General features: G+C 33.4%; 1 protein-coding gene across 1 annotated transcript in view; it reads left to right on the plus strand.

The window, feature by feature from the left end:
* Window positions 1–20820, plus strand: part of LOC140436710 (syntenin-1-like) — a 29202-nt gene extending 8382 nt beyond the window's left edge. Inside the window, exons 3-5 of the mRNA XM_072525758.1 lie at window positions 11646–11918; window positions 16167–16489; window positions 19418–20820. Of these exons, the coding sequence (XP_072381859.1) occupies window positions 11646–11918; window positions 16167–16489; window positions 19418–19472 (651 nt within the window). The 3' untranslated portion in view covers window positions 19473–20820. The remainder of the gene's footprint in view (window positions 1–11645; window positions 11919–16166; window positions 16490–19417) is intronic.
* Window positions 20821–27739: the final 6919 nt, after the last annotated feature.

A 27739-nucleotide genomic window follows, 5' to 3' on the forward strand; every position in this document is an offset into this window, starting at 1 on the left:
AGAGGACGACCACGGAGAAGTTGGCGCAACGATATTGATGAAGCAATGGCGGCAAGAGACTTAGAAGAGGCAACTGCATATGACAGAAAAAGATGGAAATTGGGGGCGGAGAAGCGGCGACAGCCGTAATAAATCCGTTATTTTATATAATATATATATGCTCTAAAAATAGAATAATTTCAAATTTATAAATAGATTTTAGTAGTTTTTTCTTTTTAAAGATATCTGTTGTGAATTTTAATGAAATAATTTTTGTTGTATACTAAATTATATGTGAATAGGTTCATTGTCTTTTAAAATGTGTTTTACAGCTTTATATAATTTAAAGTGAGTCATATTTAGAAAGAAATAACAGTAACACTTTATTCGGTTTCTTGAACCATTGACCTCCTAAACTAGACAATTTTAAAGTAAATATTAAATATTTTGCACAATTACTTAAATTTTAAAAAATTTATGTCACATTTATTTAGGTAGCTATATTAGGTTGTTATTTATTTATCTTAACTCATCATCAATTATTATTGATAACGGTGACTAATATATCTTTAAAATTTTAACTATCGATATCCTATAATAGGCGATATGTAAAATATACATTAACGATATCATACAGGGTGTTTCCAAAATAATGTTAAATGTTCTGGATGATTTGTCATACAATTTTATGGCTTAAAATTTATTAAACATTTGGGATAAATTTTATATTGAGATACAGAATGTTGAATATTTTTTTAGTGGATGTAAGTGAACTTTATCCGCACAGCAACTGGTATCTAAAACTAATAAAAACTAACATTATTTTTTATTTTACAAACATAGTCGCATCAACCTGTGAGGTTATTAGCGACATACAGATTGAACGAATTTAAAACGGAACATACGAAATCAATGTATTTCGGCTCAACTCCGCTCTAGGTGGTTGGCCAACAAAAGGTTGTCAAATAATTATATTATAAAAATCCAATACTTCAGCGGGCTGCTGGATTCTGAATTCATTCAAGAACAAGTCAAAACTCCACCCAAATAGGTTGCCTAGAATCACTGTGAAAACTAGACTACACAAGCAGTTATTAGGGAGTTTTTGTAACTACCTAACGTAACGTATCTCCCTATACGTAAAGAACTAACGTATCGAAGAAGATGAACGTTAAATTGATAGTTTTTGTTCTGCACGTAACGTAACGATGGTGTTGCCCTCACCGAATTAGTGATTAACTAATAAATTGTCAGTGCCAGTCTTGTCCGTCATTTAACCCTATTTTTGATATTCAAAATAAATAAAAAATATTTTTTATAATTTTTGACATGGACGCGATATTAAATGTAGGTGCCTTTATTGATGATGAAGAAGACGAAGACATAGAAGATGGCCTTCTTCTCCACATCTTGCACGACTATACGGCCGCTTTAATTTTGATACAATTAAAAATATTTTTCGCTTTGGAATTAAATTCCACCTTTCTGGATGGTCGTAAGGGTTCTTGCCTACAACTTCCTTCAACAAGAACAAATCATCTTCATTGCTGAAGTGAAGTCGTTTTCTACTGCTTTCCATTATTTATAAAAATCAAAACAAATATACGTAACCACAAATGTAAAAATACACGTACCACGTGTGCTTATGAAATGTGGATGTGGATGTTGAAATTTTGGTAATCGGGTAAGATTCCCTTGCGCATTCGGTTACCTTCGGCTCGATAGGGATGCGTATGAACGTAACGTACCAGCCCGTTACGTTAGGTAATACGTATCTAGATACGTTAGTTCAACCATTAATGCGCATGCTTATATGTCAAAAAGATACGTTACGTATACGTATTTGTTTGCACAAAAACTCTCTAGTTTCTGTAACTCCGGTTCTAGCCTTCTCATTATCCTTCTCTTTTTTGGATTCAGAGGTTATCTTCTTCTTCTTCTTTTTATGTATACATGACTCTGTATGTTTTTCAATGTGCCTCCAGTAAGTTGTCGTTCTCTACTACTCTATTTGTTGTCATTTGGCCTATATGATCGTTCCATTCTACTCTTCTATTTCTTACCCAGTTCTTGATGTTCTCCACCTTGCATCTACGTCGTATATCTGTACTTCGAGCTCTGTCCCATAGTGTCACCATCGATTTTTCTGTTTTCATCTCTGTTGTTTCTAACATCCTTTTTGTCCTCTCTGTGTCAATTTTGTGTGACTGTGTCAGGTCGTGTTTGTCTACGAAACATAGATATGCCGGTTTGTTGTATTCTAATGATTTCTCTCTATTGGAAATATGTTGCTATTGGAAATATGTTGCTCAGGATAGAGACCGATGGAAGGAGTTGGGAGAGGCCTATGTCCAAACATGGACGACAGAAGGCTAAGAAGAAGAAGAAGAATAATTTCTCTTGCACTTGCCGCATTATAAATATAGCGTCGATGCATGATCTTTCCGACCTAAAACTTTGTTGTTCTTCTGCTAGTGTTATAGTTTCTTTCAGTTTATTTGTTATCACTTTGGTTGTTAATTTTTGTAATTTTCCGTGTCCGATTTGTTTTCCCTTATGAAGAAAGGTATTAGGAAGCTTAATCTCAATTCTTGAGGAATTCGGTTTTGTTCTAATATTTTTTGGATTAGATTTAGTAGTTGTTTGGTCGTATCTGGTCCTCCGTACTTTAGGAGTTCTTTCTGTATTTTGTCCTCTCCTGGTGATTTTCTGTTTTGTAATTTCCTGAATGCTTCCTTAACCCCTTCCTCCTCAATATTTATTTCTTCGTTTGCCATCACCTTTGGTGTTGGTAGTTCATTATCGTCACCTTTAGCAAATAGGGATCGAAAGTAGTCTACCCATGTTTCCTTCTGAATGTGTTTATTAGTTCGTTCATCTCTTTTCTTTGTCCTCTGATCATTCTCGATATTTCTTTCTGTGTTCCGTAGAAGTCGTGTTAAATCTATTTTGAGAAGCTCTGCCAGTGTTCCCTTTTTATTTGTCTAACTAAAGTATTCGTTTCATTCCTGACTCGTTTATAGTGCTTGTGTGCCTGTTGTGTTTGTTGTGTTCTGTATTGTAAAAAGGCTTTCTTTTCTTCACATTTTGTCTTCACTTCCTTTCTAAACCATGGGGTTTTCTTTTTTTGATATGTTAGTGTTTATTACTTTCCTCTCTCAAAGTGATTCTGTTGCTGCGTTTATTATATTATTTTTGCGTTTTTCCCAACTTTCCTTGATGTTCTTGTTTTCTATTATTTCATATCATATTTTCACCATGGTAGACTTGTACTATTCAGAGTTAAATCTTTTAATACTAGCGAAGAAAAAAGTTTTTAACGTTTTGTAAGCTGATGTTACAACCTATCGATTTCATCAAAACTTTAATCGTAACTGAGTGACAAATTTATCATTCTTGCAATACCCTAAACCACTTGATTGCTTTTATCTCATACATCGCAGTACGTAGATAAGTAGTATTAACATTAATCCATAATTATATTCAGTAATATCCGAAAACAAGCAACATTTACGCGATCTTCACTTTTGTATTAGTCACATCATTGCTTGTGGTAATTCCAAATCGAATTTTTATTGACGACTACGCTAGTTTAGCTACATCATTGTAGAAATTAATATAATTCGATATTATGAATATAAATAACAGACAAATAAAAATTACGCCTAAAAAATAAAATTTGGTGAACAAGATAGTATATAATTGTTATACCCCAGTCCATCTGTGAAAAAATCATCGATTTTACGTAAAAATCCTATACAGGTTTTTGAAGGTTCTAAAGGTCGCTTCATATTATCATGCACATATAGTTTCCGGCAGGCTGCGTTTCCAGTCCAGCAATCGGACTGCGCGTTCACATTTTCATACATAGGTACGGTCACCATATAAATTTTTTTGAAAAAAAAAAAAAACAAAAATGTAGTAAAAACACAAAATGAATCTTTTTATTGGACAATCATAACTTTTTGGCATTGAAAATAAATAATAAACTATGCTAAACATTAAAAACAATATGTTGCTAAACAATAAAAAATTATATCAATTAAACTAAAGATTATATTAATTTTGAAAAAGTAAAAATCCTGTAATTAAGAGTTTTTAGATGAGGGACCTGGAATAGCCTCATCTTCTTCCGGTTTTTTGTACCATTCATATTTTTTGGAACTTAAAATTAATTTAAGAAGGTCCAGTTTCGACTAAGCAAATGAAACATTTCATTACGAGTCTCATAAAAATTTACATACACCCGCATCGCTGCATTGAGAGTGAAAATGGACATTTGTGACTTTTCCGACGTCCAATAATTATTTATTATAGAAAATAAACGCTCGGTAGCTGCGCTAGTACCCGGAAGACAAAAAAAATAAAAGTTTTTCAGTTTAAATTGATTAAAATCTTCAAGCCATCGATCCTCACTATTTTTTTCTTCTCTGTTCCACTCAGCAATTTTTTCACTTGGAGCCATGTCTTTCAAATATCCCAGTTCGTCAAAGAGTTGATCTTCATTTAAAATAGTTGCCTTGATATGCAATTTAAAAGCTTCGAGAGAATAACAAATATCTTTCCATGTTATTTCACTTCTTAGATCTATTCATTTGAATTGTTTAAATTCATGTAGATTTCTACTCCAATTTTCTAGGTAGGTTACACATTTTGTGTAAAAATGTTTCACTTGTGAAGTGAAGTTTTCAGTAGCGGCTTGCCCGTCTTCAAGTTTACCAAGTCATTCCCTCATTTTAAGCCGCAAAAATAATGCGTCCATCGCAATTTGTTTTATCACCTTCTACTTTTAGAATAACTTCATGAAACTGTGAAGCCACATTATGAACGAGCTACATCCACATCTCTGCAATGGGATCATTGAAAAATTGTCTCAAAATTGAGGGACAATTCTCAGATGATAGAAAATAGGCTTTAAGTGGTTCAAACATTTGTAAACTCCGTTGAATTTGAACATTTTTTTGTATTCATAATAATTAACCGATTCACAAAATTACTTTAGTTTATCAACTCTAACAGTGTAAATCTAGAAATGCTTATACATTTTCACAGTTATTACTTCGATATCAATTGATAAAACATCTGTAGCACGTTGAATACAATTATTGAATATGTGAGCAACACATCCAATACCGATTAAAGGTCTCCCGAGAAGTACTCCATTTAGTAAATAAATTATTAGTTCCCTGTCTTTTCATTCCACCAAAATTAGTGTTTGTGTTATCTGCTGTTAGTCCAACAATTTTGTTAACAATATATTTTTGTAAAATATTTAATACATAATCATGTAATTGATCGCATGTTTCACCTGTTAAATCCACTGACTGCAATAATTATGTATGAATGCCGGTTTTGCTGTCAAAGTATCTTACTAGTAAAAGTACTAGTTTTGTATCCTTGCAATTTGAAGAATCAATAATGATGCTAAGAAAATTTGCTTTCCATATCAACTTCCAGCCGTAACTGCGATTCTCTGGTCAAAATATTTTCACGATGGCTTCACTTTTAGTTCGAGCAGAACAAAATTTAGACTCAAATAAATTGGAAACCAAGTTGGAAGTACAATTGGAATCTAAAACTGCATATGCCTAATGGTATGGTATGCAAATGTCCCTTCTTTGGCTTCACTTATCAATTTCTCGGAGCCGACACTTGCGGATTTAAAAAATGAATGTAATTTATTGCTTCTAGTCACTGCATTAGCTGCCAATGTGTGTTTCTTCTTTCCCAAATGAGCTTTAATATTATTTTGTTCACTGTTGGAAATATCAACGTCACATTTTCATATTTCACAATAAATAATATGCGGCGATTAGACAGACTTGACTTTCATGAAAGGGTAATCCTTTTGTAGTTCTGCATTAAAATGGCATTTTCGTCGAGGTGGAGACATAATTCTATGTAAATTCTAAAACGTTTTGCAAACAAACACTTATAATAACAGTACAGTAATACAATAAGTAACACTTCAACTGTTCAACACGATGACGATGAATGACACAACCATACTATTCGATATTCGGCAATGAAGCCGAATGTCATTATCTGAAGGCTTGTTGAAATGCAACGTTGCACAGTGGGCCAAAATTTAAGTTTAAATGTACCAAAGAGAACTAACTGAGGACAAGGTCTAAGATAATTGTTTAAAAATAGTAAAAGATACAAATATTCCTTCTTTTAGAAAAAAAAAGTACATTCGAGTGACCTTAGAGAGGGTTTAAAGTACATTAGGACAATATTTAAAAATATTGTCAAATGTTAGTGGTAATCCAGATTTAATGTTTAACTATAAAATACAAAAGGCCAACTTTATCCGTAAGGTAAAGGATACAAAAAAACCCTCATATCAACGTTATTTACATAATCAAAATAATAAAAGAAGGAAGGAGATATGGAAAACTGAATCGTCAAACTGGTAAAAATAAAAACAATCTTGAGTGAAGTATTACTGATAATAATAAATTATTGATACATCCAGAACAGCTAGCAAACAAATTTGGTGCGTATTTTTGTACATCAGTCAAACACTCATTATTAAAACATTTCAATAACTATACCTTTAAGGATTTCACAACTATGACAATAATTAACAACACATTCTTTTTTTCTGAGGTCTCACCATTTGATATTGACAATGTTATATCTTCCTTAAACTATACCAGCTCAGTAGGTATTGACCAAATCCCCACTAAAATAATTAAATACATTTCTTCATATATATCTCCTGTTCTGTCTCACATCATCAACCTATCTGTCAAAGATGGCAAGTTTACAAGTGACCTTAAAACGGGAGTAGTTAGTCCAATTTTCAAAAAGGGAGATCCATATTTGGTTGATAATTACAGGTCAATCACTGTAACAAGTGTACTCTCTAAGATTATCGAAAAGTGTATTTACAATAAAATGTTAAATTTTCTGAATAAATATAAATAATAAATGTTAGCATGGGTTTCTTCCTAATAAATCTACAGAGAGTGCGTGAATGCTGCTTTGGATCGAAAAAGGTATGTGGGTGCACTCTTTTTTGACTTAACTAAGGCTTTTGACTCTATTGACATTGAAATTATACTGCATAAATTAGAAGCCCTTGGTTTTCGAGGTCATTTCTTGAACTGATTGAGGTCATACTTACAACATCGTAAATTCCTAGTAAAAGTCGATAATAAGAAGTCATCTGTTTTTAATCTTGATCAAGGTGTACCGCAAGGCTCCGTATTGGGACCCTTAATATTTCTTTTATATGTCAATGATTTGATAAATTTTTTAACTGCTGATCATACAGTTCTCTATGCAGATGATTCAACAATTGTAGTTGACGCGTCAACTGAAGTCGAACTCATATCAAAAATGAACTTGGTAGCACAGGAATTTACAACATGGTGTAAAAGGAACTATTTAATGGTAAATGCAAAGAAAACTATTTGTATGCAGTTCTACTCGCGCTGTAAGCCATCCCATGATTATAAGATCACAGTTAGTTCTGAGGAAATACGTCTTAGTGATACAAAATTATTTCTTTGTAGCATTCTAGAAGGTAATATGACATGGGATGAAAATGTTACTAAAGTCTGCAAAACAATGAATAAGGGTTACTGTGCGATCCTTCAGTTGAACACTCTATTTAATACCAATCAATTGATAAGTGTGTACTATGCATTGGTTTATTCATATATGGCCTATAATGTTGTCTTGTGGGGAAACTCTAGGAACTCTTCTAGAGTTTTTATAACTCAAAAGAGAATTCTTAGATTGATATTCAATATTGATAATAGACAATCATGTCGTAAATATTTTATTGAACACAGACTGTTGACTTTCCATGCTTTATATATTTATAAGTGTATTATTCACGTCAAAACTAAATTTCAAAATTTTACCCTCAACTCTGACTTTCATAATTACCCGACAAGACACGGGAGGTTGATAAGCGTTTGTAAACACTCCACAACTCTTTTTGAAACTAGTCCTGATTTTGCAGGATCTGAATTTTACAATTGTTTGCCACTTAATATGAGAAATGAAAATAATATTCAAAACATCAAAAATAAATTAAAATCATGCTTGATCCAATTATGCTTTTACAACCTAAATGATTATTTTGACTTAATAAAAGACTACTGGGAATGAGGACCGACGGAGTTCAGAGACGCTCTATATTGAATATCTTTTTTATATTAATCTATATTTTGTTGATTATGTTTTATGTAACTGACTTGTCCTATATCACAATATGATCACATTGGATTAATAAAGAATATTATATTCTATTCTATAACATTCTTGGATTATCAGTTGTGTCATAAAAACTATGCTATGAATAATTTTCAAAGTGATTATAATATATCTAACTAAAATCAAACGTCAATGTTTATACCAACTGACGCTGTCAATACTTAGAGATTTATTTAACCAAAGATAAGCCTTACTATTATATGCAAGAGAGATACCTTTAGGAACAATCAAAACGATCCAAAATATCTACCAAAACAACACAATAAAATTAAAAGTAGAAGAAGAACTAACTGATCCTATTGAAACTGGCAATTTTCCAGTCCTCTATTCTCTATTGTTCAACTTGATTACGGATGAAATAATAAAAAAATAAGAACTTAAAAAGGATATCAAATGGGAGAAAACAACTTAAAATAATCTGCTATGCAGACGACACAATACTACTCTCAAAGTGAAGATGAAGATGACTTATAACGTACCGATTTAATATAACCACCAGAACATCTAACATGCCAATTTCCCCAAAAAAGACAAAATGCATGGTTATAACAGCAAATTTACTAAGACGTACATTGGGGCTGGAAGGTCAGATAATAGGCATCACATTATCAGAAAGCTCGAAACAGAAGTCGAAGATGAAGCGAATAGAGCAAAAAGAGTTGCATGTTGCCTGAATGAAACAATATATAGAAATAAAAATATAGGGAAAGAAATAAAAGCAGAATATACAAAACAGTCATCAGACCTATGACATACGCTGCAGAAACACGATCTGACACAGACAGGACAAAAAGGATATTAGAAACAGCAGATATGAAAACACTTAAAAAATTGTTGGTAAAACACAATGTGACAGAACTAGAAGTACAGATATACGACGTAGATGCCAGGTGGAGAACATTAAGAACTGGGTAAGAAATAGAAGAGTAGAAGGGAACGATCATATAAGCCGAATGACAACAAATAGAGTAGTAAAGACAAGAGATGGTTCCCCAATAGGAAGACGATCAGTAGGAAGACCACAAAAAAGATGGAACGACAACTTACTGGAGGCACATTGAAAAACGGACAGAGTCAAGTCTACATAAAAGAAGAAGAAGAAAGATACTGTTCAGTACTATAAATTATATACCTGACAACCTTTCGATCTCTCTCCATTTTTTTTACGCAGATCACACGATTCGCTAATTTCACATAATAATTTGTCTGTTAGGATGAATAAGAATTGAAATTTTTAGATAACGGTTCTAATTGTAATAGAAATTTATAATCAAGTTTTATAAATATTATCATTGACTTATCTGCATTACAAAATGTCAACCAATTTGTGTTCCTTTCTATTATTGTTATCGCATATCTGGAATTGAAAATATGTTACAGATATCAAAACAAAACTATAATATACCCATATTTACTAATCGCCTCTCGGAATAAATAATAAAAATAATCGAATAAAAAAATTAGTCCAGTCCTCAGAGATTTAATCTCAAAAAGAGACGAACAAGCTGAATTTTGATGAGAATGCCAATTTTGCAACCCCAAAAAGATTCAAAATAGTTTGTCACTCTTACCCCCGGGCTTCCTCCTAAAACCACCCCCGTAGAGGGAAAAACGGAAAACATCGATTTACCAAGAATCTATACGCTGTAGAAAAAAATGTTTATTAGCACTTTTTGTGTAAAATGAACCGAAGTAAATGAAAACACTCGAAAGTACAGAACAAAATTCAATTCAAACGAAAACGGGCGCGTTTGTGTGTGTGTGTCAATCAAATAAAATATGTGGGATGTATAGAGGAAGTAGGATATTCGTAAGTGTATGGATTCTTAGAGGTTTGAATAAACTTTGCCAAAGTGTTTCCAATTTTCTTCTTATTTTTTCGTGCAATTGTGGAATGTAATCGTTGGGGACCAGCTATATTATTTATATGGTATGTAATCAGGTATGGTAATAATTACTATTTAAATGGGAATAATCCACAATTAAAGGTTAAAATACGTTTACTGACCATTCAATTTCCACTTCGGAAATCTTCGAAGTGGAAATACGTCAATAAACGTATTTTAACCTTTAATTGTGGCTTATTCCCATTTAAATAGTAATTAATTTAAAATGCCACAAGAAAATAGCTTCAGAACAAGGTATGGTATTATTTATATGGTATGTATGTACACTAGAGGAAGTTAAGAGTAATAATTGTTTTAAAAGCACAGCAAACTCACTCTCCTCTGTGGAAATAATTTTAAATGTTTCTTATTTAGCGAACAATTGTGGGAGCCTATCAACGTACAAGTTAAAGTATCTGCCTTCCATCAATATCTCTTATTTATGCCATTAAAACAAAATTTATTTCAATCGTTTTCATTGAAATAAGTACTAATCATATTGCACTACGACTGTCTGTTGTGGTTGTTGGTTTCCTCCAACATAAGACGAGAACAAAAACTTCTCTGTTGGTTGATTATAAAAGACGTCAATTAATCAATCTTCGTTGGGCCGAGATTTATTTCGATGTTAAAGTAATCGTAAACTGTGAGTAATTTTATTTTGTTGGAGCACAATTGATTTTTACAAACATCTTAGTCTTTCTTGAAAACTGAGTTTAAACAATACTTTGCTATGTCTTTGAGTATTTAATTGTGTGTGCGATAATTAAGACAAGATTAACTGAGGGTCAGAAATAATTGCTGAATAATTGCTGGTGCGAAAAACACCTAACTTTCAAAGCGACGGAAGATTTTACTATAGAGCAATAAAATATTTTATGACCGCCTATTAAAAACCCTTTTAGTGAGAATAGAATAAAAAAAATACAGGAGTGTACGTAAACGTTCGCTTCGTATTAGTTTTTATACCGATAAAATGAAATTTGACCTAGATGACTAGAGCCTAGATTTGCCCCCTCAGATATTATGTAAATAGTAAATAATATATACAAAAGGGATGATTTATGAGATAATAAAACTTAAAAAGACATTTAACGAAAACTCTAATTCTCTATGGTAAATATATGGCAAAGAAATATAGTCCATATGCGTACCCTTTATTTTCACTCACCACAACTATTTTCACAACTTTTTTAATCTATATTATTCATTGCAGAACATGATTAGTTGCATGTGCAGGTTTAATTTCTTACAGCTTGACATTGTTCTCTTATCAGTTTATTTATGCTAAAATGTTTATTATCAACTTGATTACTTCTATTTACCTGAGGTGGTTTAGAACTCGCGTGTTAGAGATATATCATTATTAATTTTAAAACGACAACCCCTAATAGAAACGAAACAGAACAATGCTACTAGAGTGAATTTCTTATCGATAAGCATAAGTAATAAGAAACATATGATGAGTTTTCTTTCTTTTATGGTTTAAAGATTAATAATGTTTTGTTTATAAAATAGAATATTTTTATTTATTGAATTTCTTTTCAGAACGTTCCCCAAACTACATCTACTGGTCTAATAGCTCCCATTTCTGGACAATCAGTCGGCCTTCAAAGAGCTCAGGTCACTCACGGAGTTCGTCAATTGATACTCTGCAAAGATAAAGATGGCAAAGTTGGAGTTCGCGTCAAAGCCATCAACAAAGGTGTATTCGTCAGCGTCGTTGTCGAGAACTCGCCAGCTGCCATGGCAGGATTGCGATTTGGAGATCAAATCTTGCAAATTAACGATGAAAACGTCGCTGGATATACGATGGAAAAGGTAAGAGTTATTTTGGACATCAGCGATCTTTTGTGGATACTGTGGATATTCCTTTATCTTACAATGGGATAGGTCAATGAATGGTTTTATTTATTAGATAGTTTACTAAAGGCCTTAAACCTATAGATTAATTATTTTTTCTACAAGGTCATTCTTGCAGTAACTGTTTATATTATAAAACATGTTGACCCTACTTTTAACCCATTTTGTACCCAAATATCCGTTTTTTTTTTCTGATTTTCAAAAATGTTGAAACCGATATTAGAAAGTACTAAATAGTTACATTGGCTTAAAGTAATTGACTAGATTTTTTAGTTTGATAGTTACAAACCGTGACCATATGGTAACACTAGATAAAAGGAAGTAATATAGAGTATGTTTAAATATTTATTTTAATTTAAGAGCCTAAAAAGAACATTTCTACCATGTACTTGGTGTGAATAATAAAGAATGACTCTAAAACAAAGTCCAACGTCACATTTCTTACAGAACTACAACCTTCGACAGTACACCGTCTTTTTTATTGTTCTGTACAGAACCAACCAAATGGTCCGTACGATCGTACTTAAGTGCTATTCTATTTAATCTCACACTGTTCAAAAATTGGGACACCCAATCGTCCTGGTCGCATCGGTTTAATTTGATACAGTGTTAAGTAGGATCGTTTAAATTCCCGTCGAAAATCTAAATTAGGCATACATTTTCTGTCTTAGAATGAATTTTGATACAGCATCTAAGTATTGTGAAGCGCAACATCTATTTTTCTTCTTCTTCTTAGCCTTCTGTCGTCCATGTTTGGACATAGGCCTCTCCCAACTCCTTCTATCGGTCTCTATCCTGAGCAACATATTTCCAATTTCTTCCGGCTATTCTTTTAATTTCATCAACCCATCTCATCTGTGGTCTTCCTCTTGGCCGTTTACTTTCGTAAGGTCTCCAATGTTGTATTGTAGTATTCCAATGTTGGTCTTTTTGTCTAGCAGTGTGGCCCGCGAAGCTCCATTTAAGTTTGGAAATGTTTGTTGTTATGTCCTCGACTTTTGTTTTGGATCTTACCCAGTCGTTCCTCTTTTTATCTGACAGTCGTATACCTAACATTGCTCTTTCCATTGTTCTTTCTGTTGTGACTGGTTTATTCATGTTTGCCTTGGTTAGGGTTCAGGTTTGACATCCATATGTCATGATAGGAAGGATGCATTGGTTGAACACTTTGCTCCTCATGTATTGGGGTATTTTGCGGTTCTTAAGTATCCAACTAAGTTTTCCAAATCCTGCCCATGCTAGTCTTGCTCTTCTAGTATTTCCGCACTTTGGTCCTCTTTGTCAAGTTTCAGGATTTGGCCTAGGTCGATATATTCCTGGATTTGTTCTATCTCACTGCCATTTATAGTTATACGTCTGGGGTCATCTGTGTTTGTCATTATTTTTGTTTTTTTCATATTCATTTTTAGGCCGACGTATTGGGAGCTGGCTGCTAGTTCCCCCATCATAATTTGCAGTTCCTCGAATGTGCTCGCTATAATCACTATGTCGTCAGCGAATCTGGGGGGTGGTTTAACTTGTTGCCATTAATGTTAATGCCATAGGTTGACCAATTTTTAGTTTTGAAGACGTCTTCTAGGGTTAGGTTGAAAAGCTTTGGCGATATTACGTCTCCTTGTCTCCCTCCTCTCTTAATGGTGATGGGATTTGTATTTTCGTCTAGTTGTACTATCATAGTTATGATACAACAACTATGATAGCAACAGCTATTAGCCATGTAAAAATAGACCAATAACATTTTGTTTCCACGTATGCACATTCTTATTTCCACATTCGCCCTGTCGGTAACAAGGTATCCTGGAACGTGGTATTTGAATATTTTTTTCAACTGTATGGAAAAACGTCGGACTGCAGAAATAGATTGAGTTTCACACGTTGTTGACGCAATTGTTACCACCGAGTTATCTACTCAACTTATCAATATTGTTCCATGCTGTTTAGAAATTGTTTTTCATAAGCATCTCTATCTTTTGACGTGACAACGTCTTAAATTAGGTTGTGGCTCGGAGTCACTCATGAAAAAGTGTAACGCCCGCTCACGTCTGTTACGATGAGTCACCGAACGAGAGAGAGGCCCGCCGGACCGGCGAATGCCTTGCGTCTCTCTCCCACTCAAACATGATCGGTCCGCTGGTGCGATGCTATTTCTCCTATCATCGTCCTATCCTCAACAAAATCACTCAAATAGAAATTAGTTAAGTTTAAGTTTACATGTACAATGTTTTAGCAAACAAAATATATTTCTATAGTTAAAATTTGTGCAATTCTTGTTTTCATTCAATTCCTTGTTCCTATTGTGCAATTTAATAATATTCATATCAATAAATATTCTACCGAGAAAAAGACGTTGTCACGTAAAATCTTCGCCCGTAAAACCGACTTTACAGGCAACCGATTTTTTTTAATCATAACTTTTTGGTCTGCAAGGGGACAGTTTTTTGAAATTTTATTTCAAATGACTTCAAAAGACTCACTGGGAATACATGTGGACACATCAATCATTAAGAATTTTTCGTTAGTAATTTTTTGTTTAAGATAATAAAATTTAGTTCCTGAGGTTCTGTAATATATGCTTTTTTACAGGAAGAGGTTGTCAGCCTCTAGCCCAACCCCTAAACTTGGAGGGCCAGCGACTCTTCTGTTAGGGTTGCCATATCTTAGTATGTTTTGGTTCGCGGTTGGTATTTTTATTTCCCACCTACCCGCCGGTCCTAAGACTGGTTAGGACGTTCCCCTATCAACCACCTACGGACGCGTCCGATGGGAGGCAGACAATTCCACTCGGATAACTCGTTTCCCATCCACGATACCATAATGGGACTACAGCAGCTCATAAAAGAAATATGGACACAGAAATCCCTCTCCAATGATTGGAATATTGGAATACTTTGCACCATACACAAAAAAGGAGATAGATATCTTTGAATGCTCTAACCACAGAGAAATTATGATTCTAAATGCAGCGTATAAAATATTGTCCACAGTACTACGGCACCGTTTGACACCATATTTAGAACGAATAGTAGGAAAATATCAGGCTGGTTTCAGAGTTCAGAAAACACTGCAATACTTAGCAATAGATACTCATCACAATTTATAGATTACAAAGCAGCCTACGACTCGGTGAATAGAAGAGAAATGTTCAAAACAATGGAAGATCTAGGAATGCCAAATCAGTTGGTAAATTTAACAAAACTAATTCTTATACAAATTAAGTGTAGAGTAAGAATTCAGTGGGAACTGTCTGAACCTTTCAAAACAAATAACGGGCTGCGCCAGGGAAATCCTCTCTCCTGTATACTGTTCAATCTGGCTCTGGAAAAAGTAATACGTATGTCACAAATCATTGGTTCAATATATGTGCAAATCCTTGCCTATGCTGATGATGATATCAACATTGTTGGGAGAACGGAAAACGCTGTACGTGAGGCCTATGTAACATTAAAAGGATCAGCTACAAAAATGGGTTTAATAACAACAACATAAAACAACAACAAAATGAAGTACATGAAAATAAGCACGCAATCACAAATCCTACGATCACTTTTTATAGAAAACGACGTCATCGAAGCAGTAAACGAATTTTTATACCTGGAAGCGCTCCTTAACACTGAAAATAATATTACCGCAGAGATAAACCGTAGAATTTGCACGGCCAACAGACGCTATTCTTTGCTCAATCTCCTTCTTAAATCTACAATTATATCGAGGAATACAAAAATAAAACTCTATACAAAACAATAATACGCCCAGTCCTAACATATGGTTCAGACACCTGGACTCTAACAAAAAGTAATGGAAACATGTTAGGATGTTTCGAAAAAAAGTACTAAGGCGACTCTATGGAGCAGTGAATGACAATGGAGCGTGGAGAAGACGATACAACTTCGAACTTTATAGAATATACCAGGAACCAGATATCGTAAAACATATTAAGATAGGACATCTGAGGTGAATAGGGAATGTAATGCAGATGGATCAAAATGACCCATAGAAAAAGGCTCCTTGATAAGCTTATTGGTCAGAGAAGTAGAGGAAGATCCAGAACAAGGTTCCTTTATAACATCGATGGTCTCACCATGTCATACCTATTACAAAAGTACATTTTGTTGTTGCATTTTAACTTTAGGAACAAATTACTACAATGATTTATTGACAAAAGATTATTGTGTGTTCTGTTTCAGTTAATCAATATTACTTTTTTAGGTACACGCTATGTTCAAGAAGAGCCCCGTTAACGGTATCAAAGTCGTTGTTCGAGACAGGCCCTTCGAAAGAACTATCACTTTACACAAAGACAGCGTAGGTTGTATAGGATTCCAATACAAGAATGGTAAAATTATCACAATTGTTAAGGATTCTTCGGCTGCTAGAAACGGTGTTCTGATCGAACATCAGCTGCTGGAAGTTGATGGACAGAATGTTGTAGGACTGAAAGACAAGGAAATTACTAACATCATTCAGAAAGCTGGCCCCGTAGTTACTATCACCGTTATTCCGAGTTTCTTGTACGAACATATGATTAAGTCGTAAGTATTGTTTTTTTTTTAAACTGAAATATGTTTTAAATGTTTAGGAAAAAATCCTAAAATAAAGAAAATAGCATAGAAAATTCTTTAAAATGAGAGTTTGTAAAGGTATTTTTTTTTTATTTTTTTTTTATTTGAAACTGCTTCAACCACAAGGGTTATTAGCAATGGTCGATTTTACAGATAACATAAATATATAAAAAAACAAAGAATACAATTAGATTTTGTTGATTAGTCCTGAGGAAACAAAAAAAATTTGGTACGATTGTGGTCACTATTTTCACTTAGAATGTCATTTATTGTTGTAGGTAACTGTTCATGTTGTCTTTAAAATGCGTACAACGGACACTTCACTAATAAGTGATGTACTGTTAGATCACTATCACACGCGTATCACAAAGGTTTGGGTTACTTCTGTAGTAGAAAATCATATGTGATCTTGGTGTGTCCTAATCGTAGTCTGGAGATGATAACTTGATCTCTTCTTTTCATAGGTAGCCTCCATGGTAGGACAGTTTGTTTTATGGATTTTTGTTAATTTTTTGCTGAATTATTGCAAAAATTGATTCAATAGTCGATTTTTTGAAAATTATTATTAACTTTTCTAAAACCGCACAAAAAACATTAATTTCGCGTTCTAGTAGGAACAATACCACATGCATTCTGCTATAAAAAAATTCAAGAAGTTTCACTAGTAGCAGCTATTGCAAAATTGAAATTTTTTATTCCAGAAAAATTTTATCTACAACGTTATTATGCGTAAACTAATAGGTCTACATGAATTTTAAAAGCACCAGATTGAATAGAAAGGGATATTTTATCAAATTAAATCATTTAACGATAAAAAAATATTTTTAAATATTGAAAAATATGTTTAAAAAAGTACTGTGATTTTAAGCTTATAAACATTTAAAATAACTCAGACACATCAACCTATAGGACGTTATTTTTGTAATTGATAGGGAACTTGCAAATGATAGGTAACTTAATATTTACGTATTATAGTTATAAATAATACCAAAACATTTTTTTTTATTTAGAAAAAACATATAATCCACATCAACCACGCAGGGTTATTAATGGAGTAACGTACACAAGAGTTCATTTTATTTACATTAAATAGATGTATATAAACGTAAATCTTTTAAATAATTTATTACATGGTCAGTGTTTATGGTTATATGTAGTGGTTTTGATGTCATCTGATATTCCATATTTTCTTCTTGTTTCTTCGTGGTACTGGCAGTCAATCAGAATATACTTCACCGTTAATGGGAGAGAACAGTTTCTGCAAGTTGGAGAAGATTCTTTGTTGATTAGGAATTTATGGGTCAGTGGCTTCCATAATGGCTGTGGTCTCGCCTGTGGGAATGCAGCAGTTTGTAGGTATGGATTACAAAAACATTAATTTTTTATTTGAAAGTCAAATCTTATTCTTCTTCTTCTTCTTCCTCGTTATAAGCAGTTCTGCTTGTTCATTGGCGGATTAATACCTCTATGGAAGGTTGTCACTCCCATCTTTTGCGCGGTCGTCCGATACTTCTTCTGCCGATTGGTGACTTATCTCTTGGTATTTTGACGACACGGGTCTCCTCCATTCTACTTATGCGGTTATTCCATTCTTTTTTTCTATTTTGTGTCCATTCATTTATACACTTTACGTTACATTTTCTTCTAATATCTTCACTTCTATTTCGAACTCTCAGCGTTTTTCCTGTAATTCTTTTCAGTACTCTCATTTCTGCCGTTTCCAGTAGCCTTTGCGTTACCAAGGCCTAAAGCCCGGATAAACGAGGAGGGGGTCTACAGCCAGGTTAGCACTCTACTGATAGACTTTAAAACCATACAGCTCATAGAAACAGGAAACAGTGAACTCTATACTTGTCAATTTTCCTTGAATTATGCTAATTATTTTACAATTTGTCTTCAAATTTTACAATTTTGTCTTCACTTTCTCTCTAAACCATGGGGTTTTCTTTTTTGATATGATAGTGTTCGTTTCTTTCCTCACTCGTTGCTGCGTTAATTTTGTTATTTTTGAGTTTTTCTCAGCTCTCCTCGATGTTAGGTATGGGTGCAGGTCATCGGGGAATACATAGCAATGAAGAGCTGAGGACTCGTCAGAAGAGAATCAAGTACAAAAGCAGACCATAAGAACACCATCCGCGACCGTAAAAAGCCTACCCGACAGAACATAATTCGCACTGGGAAAGTATCTACGGTCCACCATATGGCAAAACGTATATTTAAATGATATGTTTTTTCTACCATTTTATATTGTTTCGCGGACCTGCGTGGCGCAAGCGGTTGGATGCTTGTCTCGCAAGCCGGTTGTCCGGAGTTCGAATCCTACCGCCGGCAAGAACATCTAGACATTTTAAAAATGTCTATAGGCCCCAGGTCGACTCAGCCTGAATAAAAATGAGTACCTTGGGTAAAACCAGGGGTAATAATAGACGGTTGAAGCGTAGCACTGGCCATGTTACCTTCCTTGTATACCGTAGGCCCTAGATATAGCAGACTACCCTGCTATACTCCCAAAGCCGCGACAGCGGTATAAAACGGGAGACTATTATTATTATATTGTTTCGTTTTACTCACCTTTCTTATTATTTCGTCTATGATGATGCTCAATAGAAGAGGACTCCATATTGTATCACTCATGTTACTGGTTAGGTTCTGTAATTGGGATTTCTGCTTATTAATCAATAACTTAATTGTAATATAACCTACAACTACAACCTAAATTAACCCTTAACTACAATATAACCCAGAACAGTTTATAAATTAGAAAGCTTAGATTGTAACGTTTTACATTACATATTTTGTGTATTTTTTGACATACTTATTTGATGATTCGATATTACAAAAAATATAAATTAAATTTTCTGTCAGTTTCAAGTTTACTTTACCATTCTTATTTTTCAGAATGAAGGGTTCACTACTGAAGGATTTGATGGACCACTCAATACCCACATTGTAATCCTTTTCCATCCAATTTGATATGTAAGCACCATATGGCAATCTTAATATCTAGAATAGTATATTTGTATTTCCTTATATTATTATGTTCATAGATCTATTTTTTAATGTTTATATTTTAATCCAACATGCATTTAATACGATATATTCCAGCGATTCTTAAAAATCTACACCTACTTGATTAAATTTGTGTGAGACGAAAGTAAAACAATGCAAAGGAACTTTTTGTTTTAAAAACTCAAATTTCAAATTTTGTTACCGTTTTTGTATTTTTTTTACTGTAGACTGTATTATATGATATTCACAACCCATTCTCAACTGAAAGCACATAATCTGTGCACAATGGACATATCTGTAGGTTATATTGGCTATAATATATTATTAATAAAACACTGACATTGCTGATTTGTTTGATTAAAATTAATTTTTAATAAATGCACTAACAAGAATTTAATTTGTAAGAATTCTCCTCAGTTTTTTAAATGTATTGTTGTATTTACTAATTGTGCTTTTACCATGCTGTTTGTTACAAAAAACTGTAAATTTGAAAATCTTACGTTTTTTATATATGTATACTATAATGTTCCTTAATATAACAAAACAGAATATTGTCATTAAGACTTCTATCCGGCTCAAAGGACCAAAAAATTCTAATGATTTTATTGTTTCATGTAGACTATATATAACAAAATTAACTAAATAAATTGTCTGAACATTGGATGAAGATTGCGATGTCGTCAAATGTTAAGATCTTCTAACTATAATAGTTGGGCTAATAATTAGCCTGTAATATGTACTGATCTGTAAGAAACTACGCTTTAGTTACTTCATTTTTTTTTACAATGATTTTGATACGTGATAATCTTCCTCCAGGGTAAAATTATGTGAAAACTATTCTCTTAATTTTATATTTCTCTTTTTGTTATAATTATGGTAGATAGCGAACGGTAGGTTATTTAGTTGATGTAGAACTTGATTTTATATAATTTTTAAAAATAATAGTCTCAACTACGACGAAAAATGTTTCATTTATTTGGATGTATATTCCCGATTGTCCTCATTATTCTAGAACTCATATATAATAAAATCACCATTTTTAGTAGTTATCAATGTTAAACTGCCTCACATAGACACATATAGTTTATTTTTCTCGCTGTGTTATGATATAGTTATAAAGTTACGTTTAAAATATTTAGCTTTTTGTATTCCTTAAAGTAGAATAATAATATGTTACATGAATATTGGACCTAACGTTAAAATAATATTTATGCACACCAAAGAATCTTGGTTTTGTGATTTATCTGTGCCAGATAATAACGTTTAGATTTTAATAAATATTTTAGACTTAACATTGGTTTTTATTTATTTAACATATCTTGGTGTTCTGAAAAAGGTCTTTGGAGGAGTTAAAGTGGGAGAAAACAAGTGGAGACGATGAACGAACACCAAAGCAGGATTGGCAAAATCGAGGTTTTTTCCAAAAAAACAAACAGGTTTTTTGGTTCAAACCAGGTTTATTTGGTTTACACCGGAAAAAGATTCCGGCGGTTGAGAATAACGACAATAATGTTATATGAAAGATAAGAAAAATATGTTGCTGAGAGATTAGAGAAGACGAAGAATTTGGTGATTACGAAAAAACGTTAAGGGGTCGTGTAAATATGATCTACAAAGAGAAAGTGTTTGTAGGACGACTGCCATGGGCAGAAGAAAGTGGGGATACGTAGTGGAAAAATTTCAAGCGACTGGAGCTTGTAGTACTGTACTTTATCGTCATTAAGCTATTTATTTTTATAAAAGAAGAAATCCCCCAACAATGGAAGAAAAGTATAATCTGCCCTATTCATAAAAAAGGAGACAAGCTGTTGTGTCAGAATTATAGAGGCATCTCTTTACTTTGTTCGCGATACAAAATAGTCACAAACATCATTAATCGAAGAGTCCAACCTCTCACGAAAAAAATCATTGGGGAATATCAAGCAGGGTTTAGGCAAAATAGATCTACCATTGACCAACTATTTACAGTTAAACAAATACTAGCCAAAGCATGGGAATATGACATGGACGTTTACAATCTCTTTGTAGATTTTAAACAAGCCTATGATTCAATAGATAGAACAATTCTACCTAATATATTGGAAGAATTTTGCATACCATCAAAATTAATACGACTAGTGCAAATGACAATGACAGAAACAGAAGCACAGGTATGTATTCAGGGACAGATCACTGATGCGTTTACGATAACGCAAGGACTGAAACAAGGCGACGGACTGGCTCCAACGCTCTTTAATCTTGTTCTTGAATATTTAATTAGACGGTTGACGGTGAGCGGAAATAACATACAAACAAATCTACCCAATTAGCAGCATACGCAGATGCTATAAACATAATGAGCAGAACAGTGAATGCAGCCGAAGAAACCTATGTTGAGTTGAAACAGAGTGCAGAAGCAGTAGGGCTAGCAATAAATACAAATAAAACAAAACTACTCATACAAATCAGATCAAATAGACCGGCGCAACAACACTTTATTGACGATATAGAACATGTGAATAGATTCACATACCTAGGAATGGATCTGGTCGCAAGCAATGAAGAAGAACCGGAAATAAATAGAAGGCTTATGCTGGCAAATAAAGCCTATTTCGCGATGGGCCACATATTCAAATCGCGAGATGTACACTGGAAAACAAAACTCCGGGTCTATAAAACAATAATCAGGCCCATAGGAAGTTATGGTTGTGAAAAATCGGTGGTGACACAGAAATCTGCCAATGCATTAGATGTGTTTGAAAGAAAGATATTACGTAGGATACTGGACCCAATAAGTGAAAACAACAACTGGCGAATTAGGTATAATAGAGAAATAAACGAGCAATATAGCGAACCACCTCTAGCACAATACACTAAACTGCAGAGATTACGGTGGGCAGGGCACGTGGTCCGCATGCATGAGAATAGAATCCCCAGAAAAAACTAATAGCAAGAATGCAGGGAAAAAGACCTGTTGGAAGACCTATAAAGAGATGGCAAGACGAAGTCGATGAGGATGCCAGGAACTGCCCATGAACAAAACTGCGTTCATGGAAAAGAACAGCGGTAAATCGAAATGATTGGAGAAGCTTGTTGAAGGAGGCCAAGGCCCGATTTTTGCTGTAGTGCCATTGGTTGGATGGATGGAAGCTATTTATTTTTAATGTAGGTTGAATCAATTTCATCAAAAAATGTTTTGAGTTTTACAGAAACAGTTGCCGTGTCTAGGGATTTTCCCCCGAATCTAAGGATTTTTAAAGATCGGGGAAGTAATTTTTAATTAATTTTTAGAATGTACTAAATGCGTTCTCAAATCATTAGCACGCATAATGCAGCTACGTAGCAATAACACTCAGTTACGCAAGATATTTTCTTAAAGATACCTCTCTCTAAGTCTATCTTAGTTTCTACTACTTTTTACTTTTACACGCACTGCATGTGTGACAAAATACTTATTTTTATGGCAAACCTTTTTATCTTCCCCTGTTTTTTTTATAAGTTCTTCAAAGCTTCTTAGTTCTGTCCAGTTTCTAATTTTACGCAACCAGGACTTTTTCTCCCAATACAGTAATCTCTTTTTAACGTAGGGTTACGTTCCGAAGGTAAATTATTATAGGCGACGCCAGCAAAGTTGGAAGAGAAGATACATATAAAAACATAACAGGGGGCGAAAGTAAATATATGAATATAAATGATAATTGTTCTAAAAATCAAAATTCACTCCTGCTCTTCCGAGAAATCTTGCAGCGGACTTTTTAATGTTATTACTAACATTCTTGATTGTGCTCTTTTCTTCTTGACCATCTTCCTCGTCAGCGGTCAAATGAGTTAATTTGCCATCAAGCAATACTCTAGTTATGAAAGTCTGTCTTGAAGTCACCAAAGGTATCGGCTGCTTGAAAAATAAATGATACTGGCCAAAGATAATGATATTCGTAGTTGAAAATAGGATGAAAATAATGAGTCCACATTTCAGGAGAAAGAATATATATAGGAATGTAGAAAATTCCGGGATCACATGAAACTAATCAAATAGACCACATCTTAATACAAGAGAAGTTCTCCAATTTAATAACAAATGTGAAAACGTGCATAGAAGATGACGTAGACTCTTATCATTTTTTGGATATAATTAATATGAGCGATGCAATAATTACAAAGCATAAACGGAAAAAGAAAGTGCAACCTAAATTTAATTTAAAAAAACTGCGAAAATTTGAGGTAGTGCAGGATTATCAAAAAGATATACAAGAAACCTACGCCAAATAAGATAGTGCTACTGTGAGTAACATACAACAAAAGTTCTTGAAAATGACAAACACTATAAAGGGAGCAACGTCGAAGAACATACCAAGTACAAAAGAATTTAGAACAAACCACTGGTTCAATAACGAATGTAGAACAAAGTTAAAAAAAGATTAGCTTTGAGATTAAAAAGTTTGTGATCGCAAAAACAGGATGATTTAGAAAGGTATGCCGAACAACAAAAAAAAAATCAAGATAATCTTAGGGGCGCGGAAAAGAAAGTATATAGATGATAAAATAAAACTTATCGAAGAAAATTACAAGAAAGACCAAATAAAACATTTCTACAAAAAGGTAAAAATACATTAAAACTGAATACCAGGAAAGAACGAGGAATGTAAAAGATAAGTAAAGAAACCTGATAGTGGAGGAAGACCAAATATGTGAAAGATGGAAACAATATTTTCAAGAGCTGCTAAATGACGGAGTGACTACTGAAGAAAATTATATTGTTCCTAAGCCCCAAATAGTGGTAGAAGAAAGAAATACCAAAGTCCACAAGAGAAGAAATTGAGGACATAATAAAAGTTATGAAAAATAAAAAAAGCCCCGGAGAGAGCGGTATTGTGGAAGAGAATATAAAATATGGAGGAGAGGCTTTACGAAACCAACTTCGTGAGCTAATAGTAGAAGTGTGGGATGCCGAAGAAATGCTCAAGAATGGTACAAGTCCATTATAATTCCTATGCCTACACAAAAAGGGAGATAGAACTGAATGCGCAAACTATAGAGGAATATCGTTGTTAGAGGTAATATACAAAGGGCTCGCCATACTAATTAAAAAACGATTAGAAACATATGTGAAGAAGAATCTAAGATAATACCAGGGAGAATTTCGCAAGAGAAGATAAACAACCGATAAAATTTTTACGCTGTAACAAATCCTGATCAATTGCTATGAATACAACATTTCAGCACAAGTACTTTTTACATTTTAGTACATTGATTACAAAGCCGCCTACGATACAATAGACAGAAACAAATTAATAGAAACGCTAAAAGAATTCCAAGTGCTAGAAAAATAGTAAGATTAGTAAAAATAATAATTAGAAAAAGCATTTGCCCTGTGAAATGCCATGGTAGAGTCTCAAAAAGAATTCGAAGTGAAAATAGGTGTTCGCCAACGAGGCCCGTTGTACACCTTGCTATTCAATATAGTTCTAGAAAAAATTGTAAGACTCAGTGTGTCAGTCATATGTACTTAGGTACACTTATTGATCAGATATGTAAGGAAGGAACTGAAATCAACCTGATACTGCCCAAGAGCAACAGATATACTGGGGTCTTGAACAAAATAATTAAGGAGAAAGATATATCTTGTAATGCAAAAATAAGGATATAAAAGGATAATATTTTTCAAGTTCGCTTGTGAATTTGCAATTTCTTTTTGGCATTTTAAATCAAACACAGCAATTAAAAAACACAAAGTGTTTTCGTATTTTACCACCGTTCACAAAAAAAAAAAACGAAATGTAATCGCACTGCAAATGATAAGGGTGAACTGAGATCTGTTTTTTTTTTTAAATTCAATTCTTAATTTTTTTAATGTTTATATTCGTTAACGACTCACTAAAATAATGTGTTTAAGAAATGTGATACGGTGAATTGCTGAATTGGTCATTTTTATAATTTCGAGAACTAAGCACGTCTTCTGTGGGAACCCTATTAAAATATCTTATCAGTCAGATGTGCAGTCATCATTATTAGAATTGTTTATATGATACGAACGTGAATAATCTTATTTATTATCAGTAAATATGGATCCAGGAGGAAAAAAATCATTCGTGTGAAATCACTTTGAAAAAATTCAAAATTACGACAGTTTTGTCAAACCGGGACAAAATGACAAACCGGCCAGGACTCCGGGACCGATGTCTAAAACCGGGACAATCCCGGTTAAACCGGGACGTATGATAAGCCTATAGTTTGAGGTGTAGTTTGTAGCAGAAATTTTGTTTTAAACGTTTTAGATTGTTTGTTATATGAAATTTTATATAATTTCAAACGTTTTTTAAGCATATTTCAAATGTCTCAAATTTGTTGCCAAAACTCAAAACTAAAATTTCATGCCATTGTAACCTCGGAAACCTTTTTTTGATGGTGCTAGAAAGGTCACCAATGGAGACACTGCGGACGTTAGCCAGATGGTTGGTGGAGAGCGAGTCGTGAGTTCGAAACTAGCTTTTGGAACCGGAAAAGGGTCCAACGGACGAAATAAGTAAAGATAGGATAAGAGATATTGGAAAAGATACAGAAATAAACAAAAAGATAGATGGGTAAAATTACCAAAGATACGATAAGATAGAAACAGGGCGTCACTTAATTTTTTTTTGAAGTTTAAGGAGGAAATTAAGAAACCTTAGAAAAGAAAAGAGATAAAGAAAGATATTTTGGTTCTGAGACCAAATCCAAGGAAAGATACCAACAGTTAATTATTAAATAAATTTGGTCAACACACTATATAAACAAATAATAAACATAGGTGGACTCCGTCCATCTACTTACCTACGAAACTTAATCGGCCTGATCTTTCTACTGGTCAAAGGTATAGTAATACTTAAAGATAAAAAGCAAATATTATTCAGAGTTATGGTTATATCAGGAAATTTGTTAGGAGTCGACAAATAAAATACATACATAAAACAAAAACAATATATTCAACAACACACTGATGTCGGTAGCTGAATGTACATACAAGTAATAAAAATACACCATCAATTATGAAATGGTGGTGTACACATAAAAATAAGCAGTAATATGAATAATAAGTACCTTTACAAATACAACAATATAATAATGCACAAGTTCAATTATCAGCGAAGAGAGCCTGATAGTGAGTAAGAAAAAAATTCAACCAAGGTTGATTAAAGAAGGTCTCTCTTTGCTGTTTAATGGCATATCTCGAGACACTGGGTTAAAAATGCATAACAATTATAGCAAATAACAAAAATTAATCAAATCTAAATTTACAAGAATACAAAAAGGTTACCGAAATAAAAATTTAACCAAACCGCACTTGGTTAACTTGATTATCTATCTCGCACTGTTATTTAATGATTGAGAACTAAATGTTCGTAATTATGTTTATTGAAATTTCTTAGATCTGTCTAAAGACATGGATCAACTTAGATTCGCCCAGATGATTATGGTAATTTACAGTAATTCCTGATGACTGCTGCACTATTTCACTGAAGTTAATTTAATTTACTATAATACTTTACTTGTATCAAGCACTGAAGTTAATTAAAATTAAAGGTACTGTATACCAATATTTAATCTAATATGATAGATCAAAAAACTCAAATATACAAGTGTATATACACTTAGAAAGAAAATGCACAGATAAATTAACACAGAGACGATAATGTGAGCGAAGCGTCTTTACTCGACGAATGCCCACCGAGAAGTGGTCTCCTTTCTGCAAAAATTTACCAAACTACCCAAGAAAAAGATGGAGAAAATGACAATTAGCCTGTATCTATTTCTAAGAAGACAAAAAGATTCTAACGAACATCGAAACTAACGGTACCCTTCTAGCTAGGAACGTGATGAAATATAAAATCCCCGGAATTACGTTCCCTTCAGAAAAATTACGACAACGTGCCTTCGGCGATATTTAACAAATTTATCATAAAGGAATCCGGCCTTAGAGCCGGAAGGAATTAACCGATGATTACCTAAACCGTCGTTTTTAAATAAGTAGGTAGATTGTTCCGTAATATTTCGGTAATTTTCAATAAAATTTCCTAATGGACAACCGACCAACCGCGTATATATTATTTGCAAATACGGCCATCGGCATCTCAGCAACGGGGTAAAAGGATTAGAAATAATTTAATATATTAACTATAAAAAAATGTTACACCATAGGTTTTAAAAGTTAAGCTCTAGTAATCAAAACTTTATAGTGGCCAGTCAATAAATAAG

This window comes from Diabrotica undecimpunctata, chromosome 3, assembly GCF_040954645.1.
Source record: "Diabrotica undecimpunctata isolate CICGRU chromosome 3, icDiaUnde3, whole genome shotgun sequence".
Taxonomy (NCBI): Eukaryota; Metazoa; Arthropoda; class Insecta; order Coleoptera; family Chrysomelidae; genus Diabrotica; species Diabrotica undecimpunctata.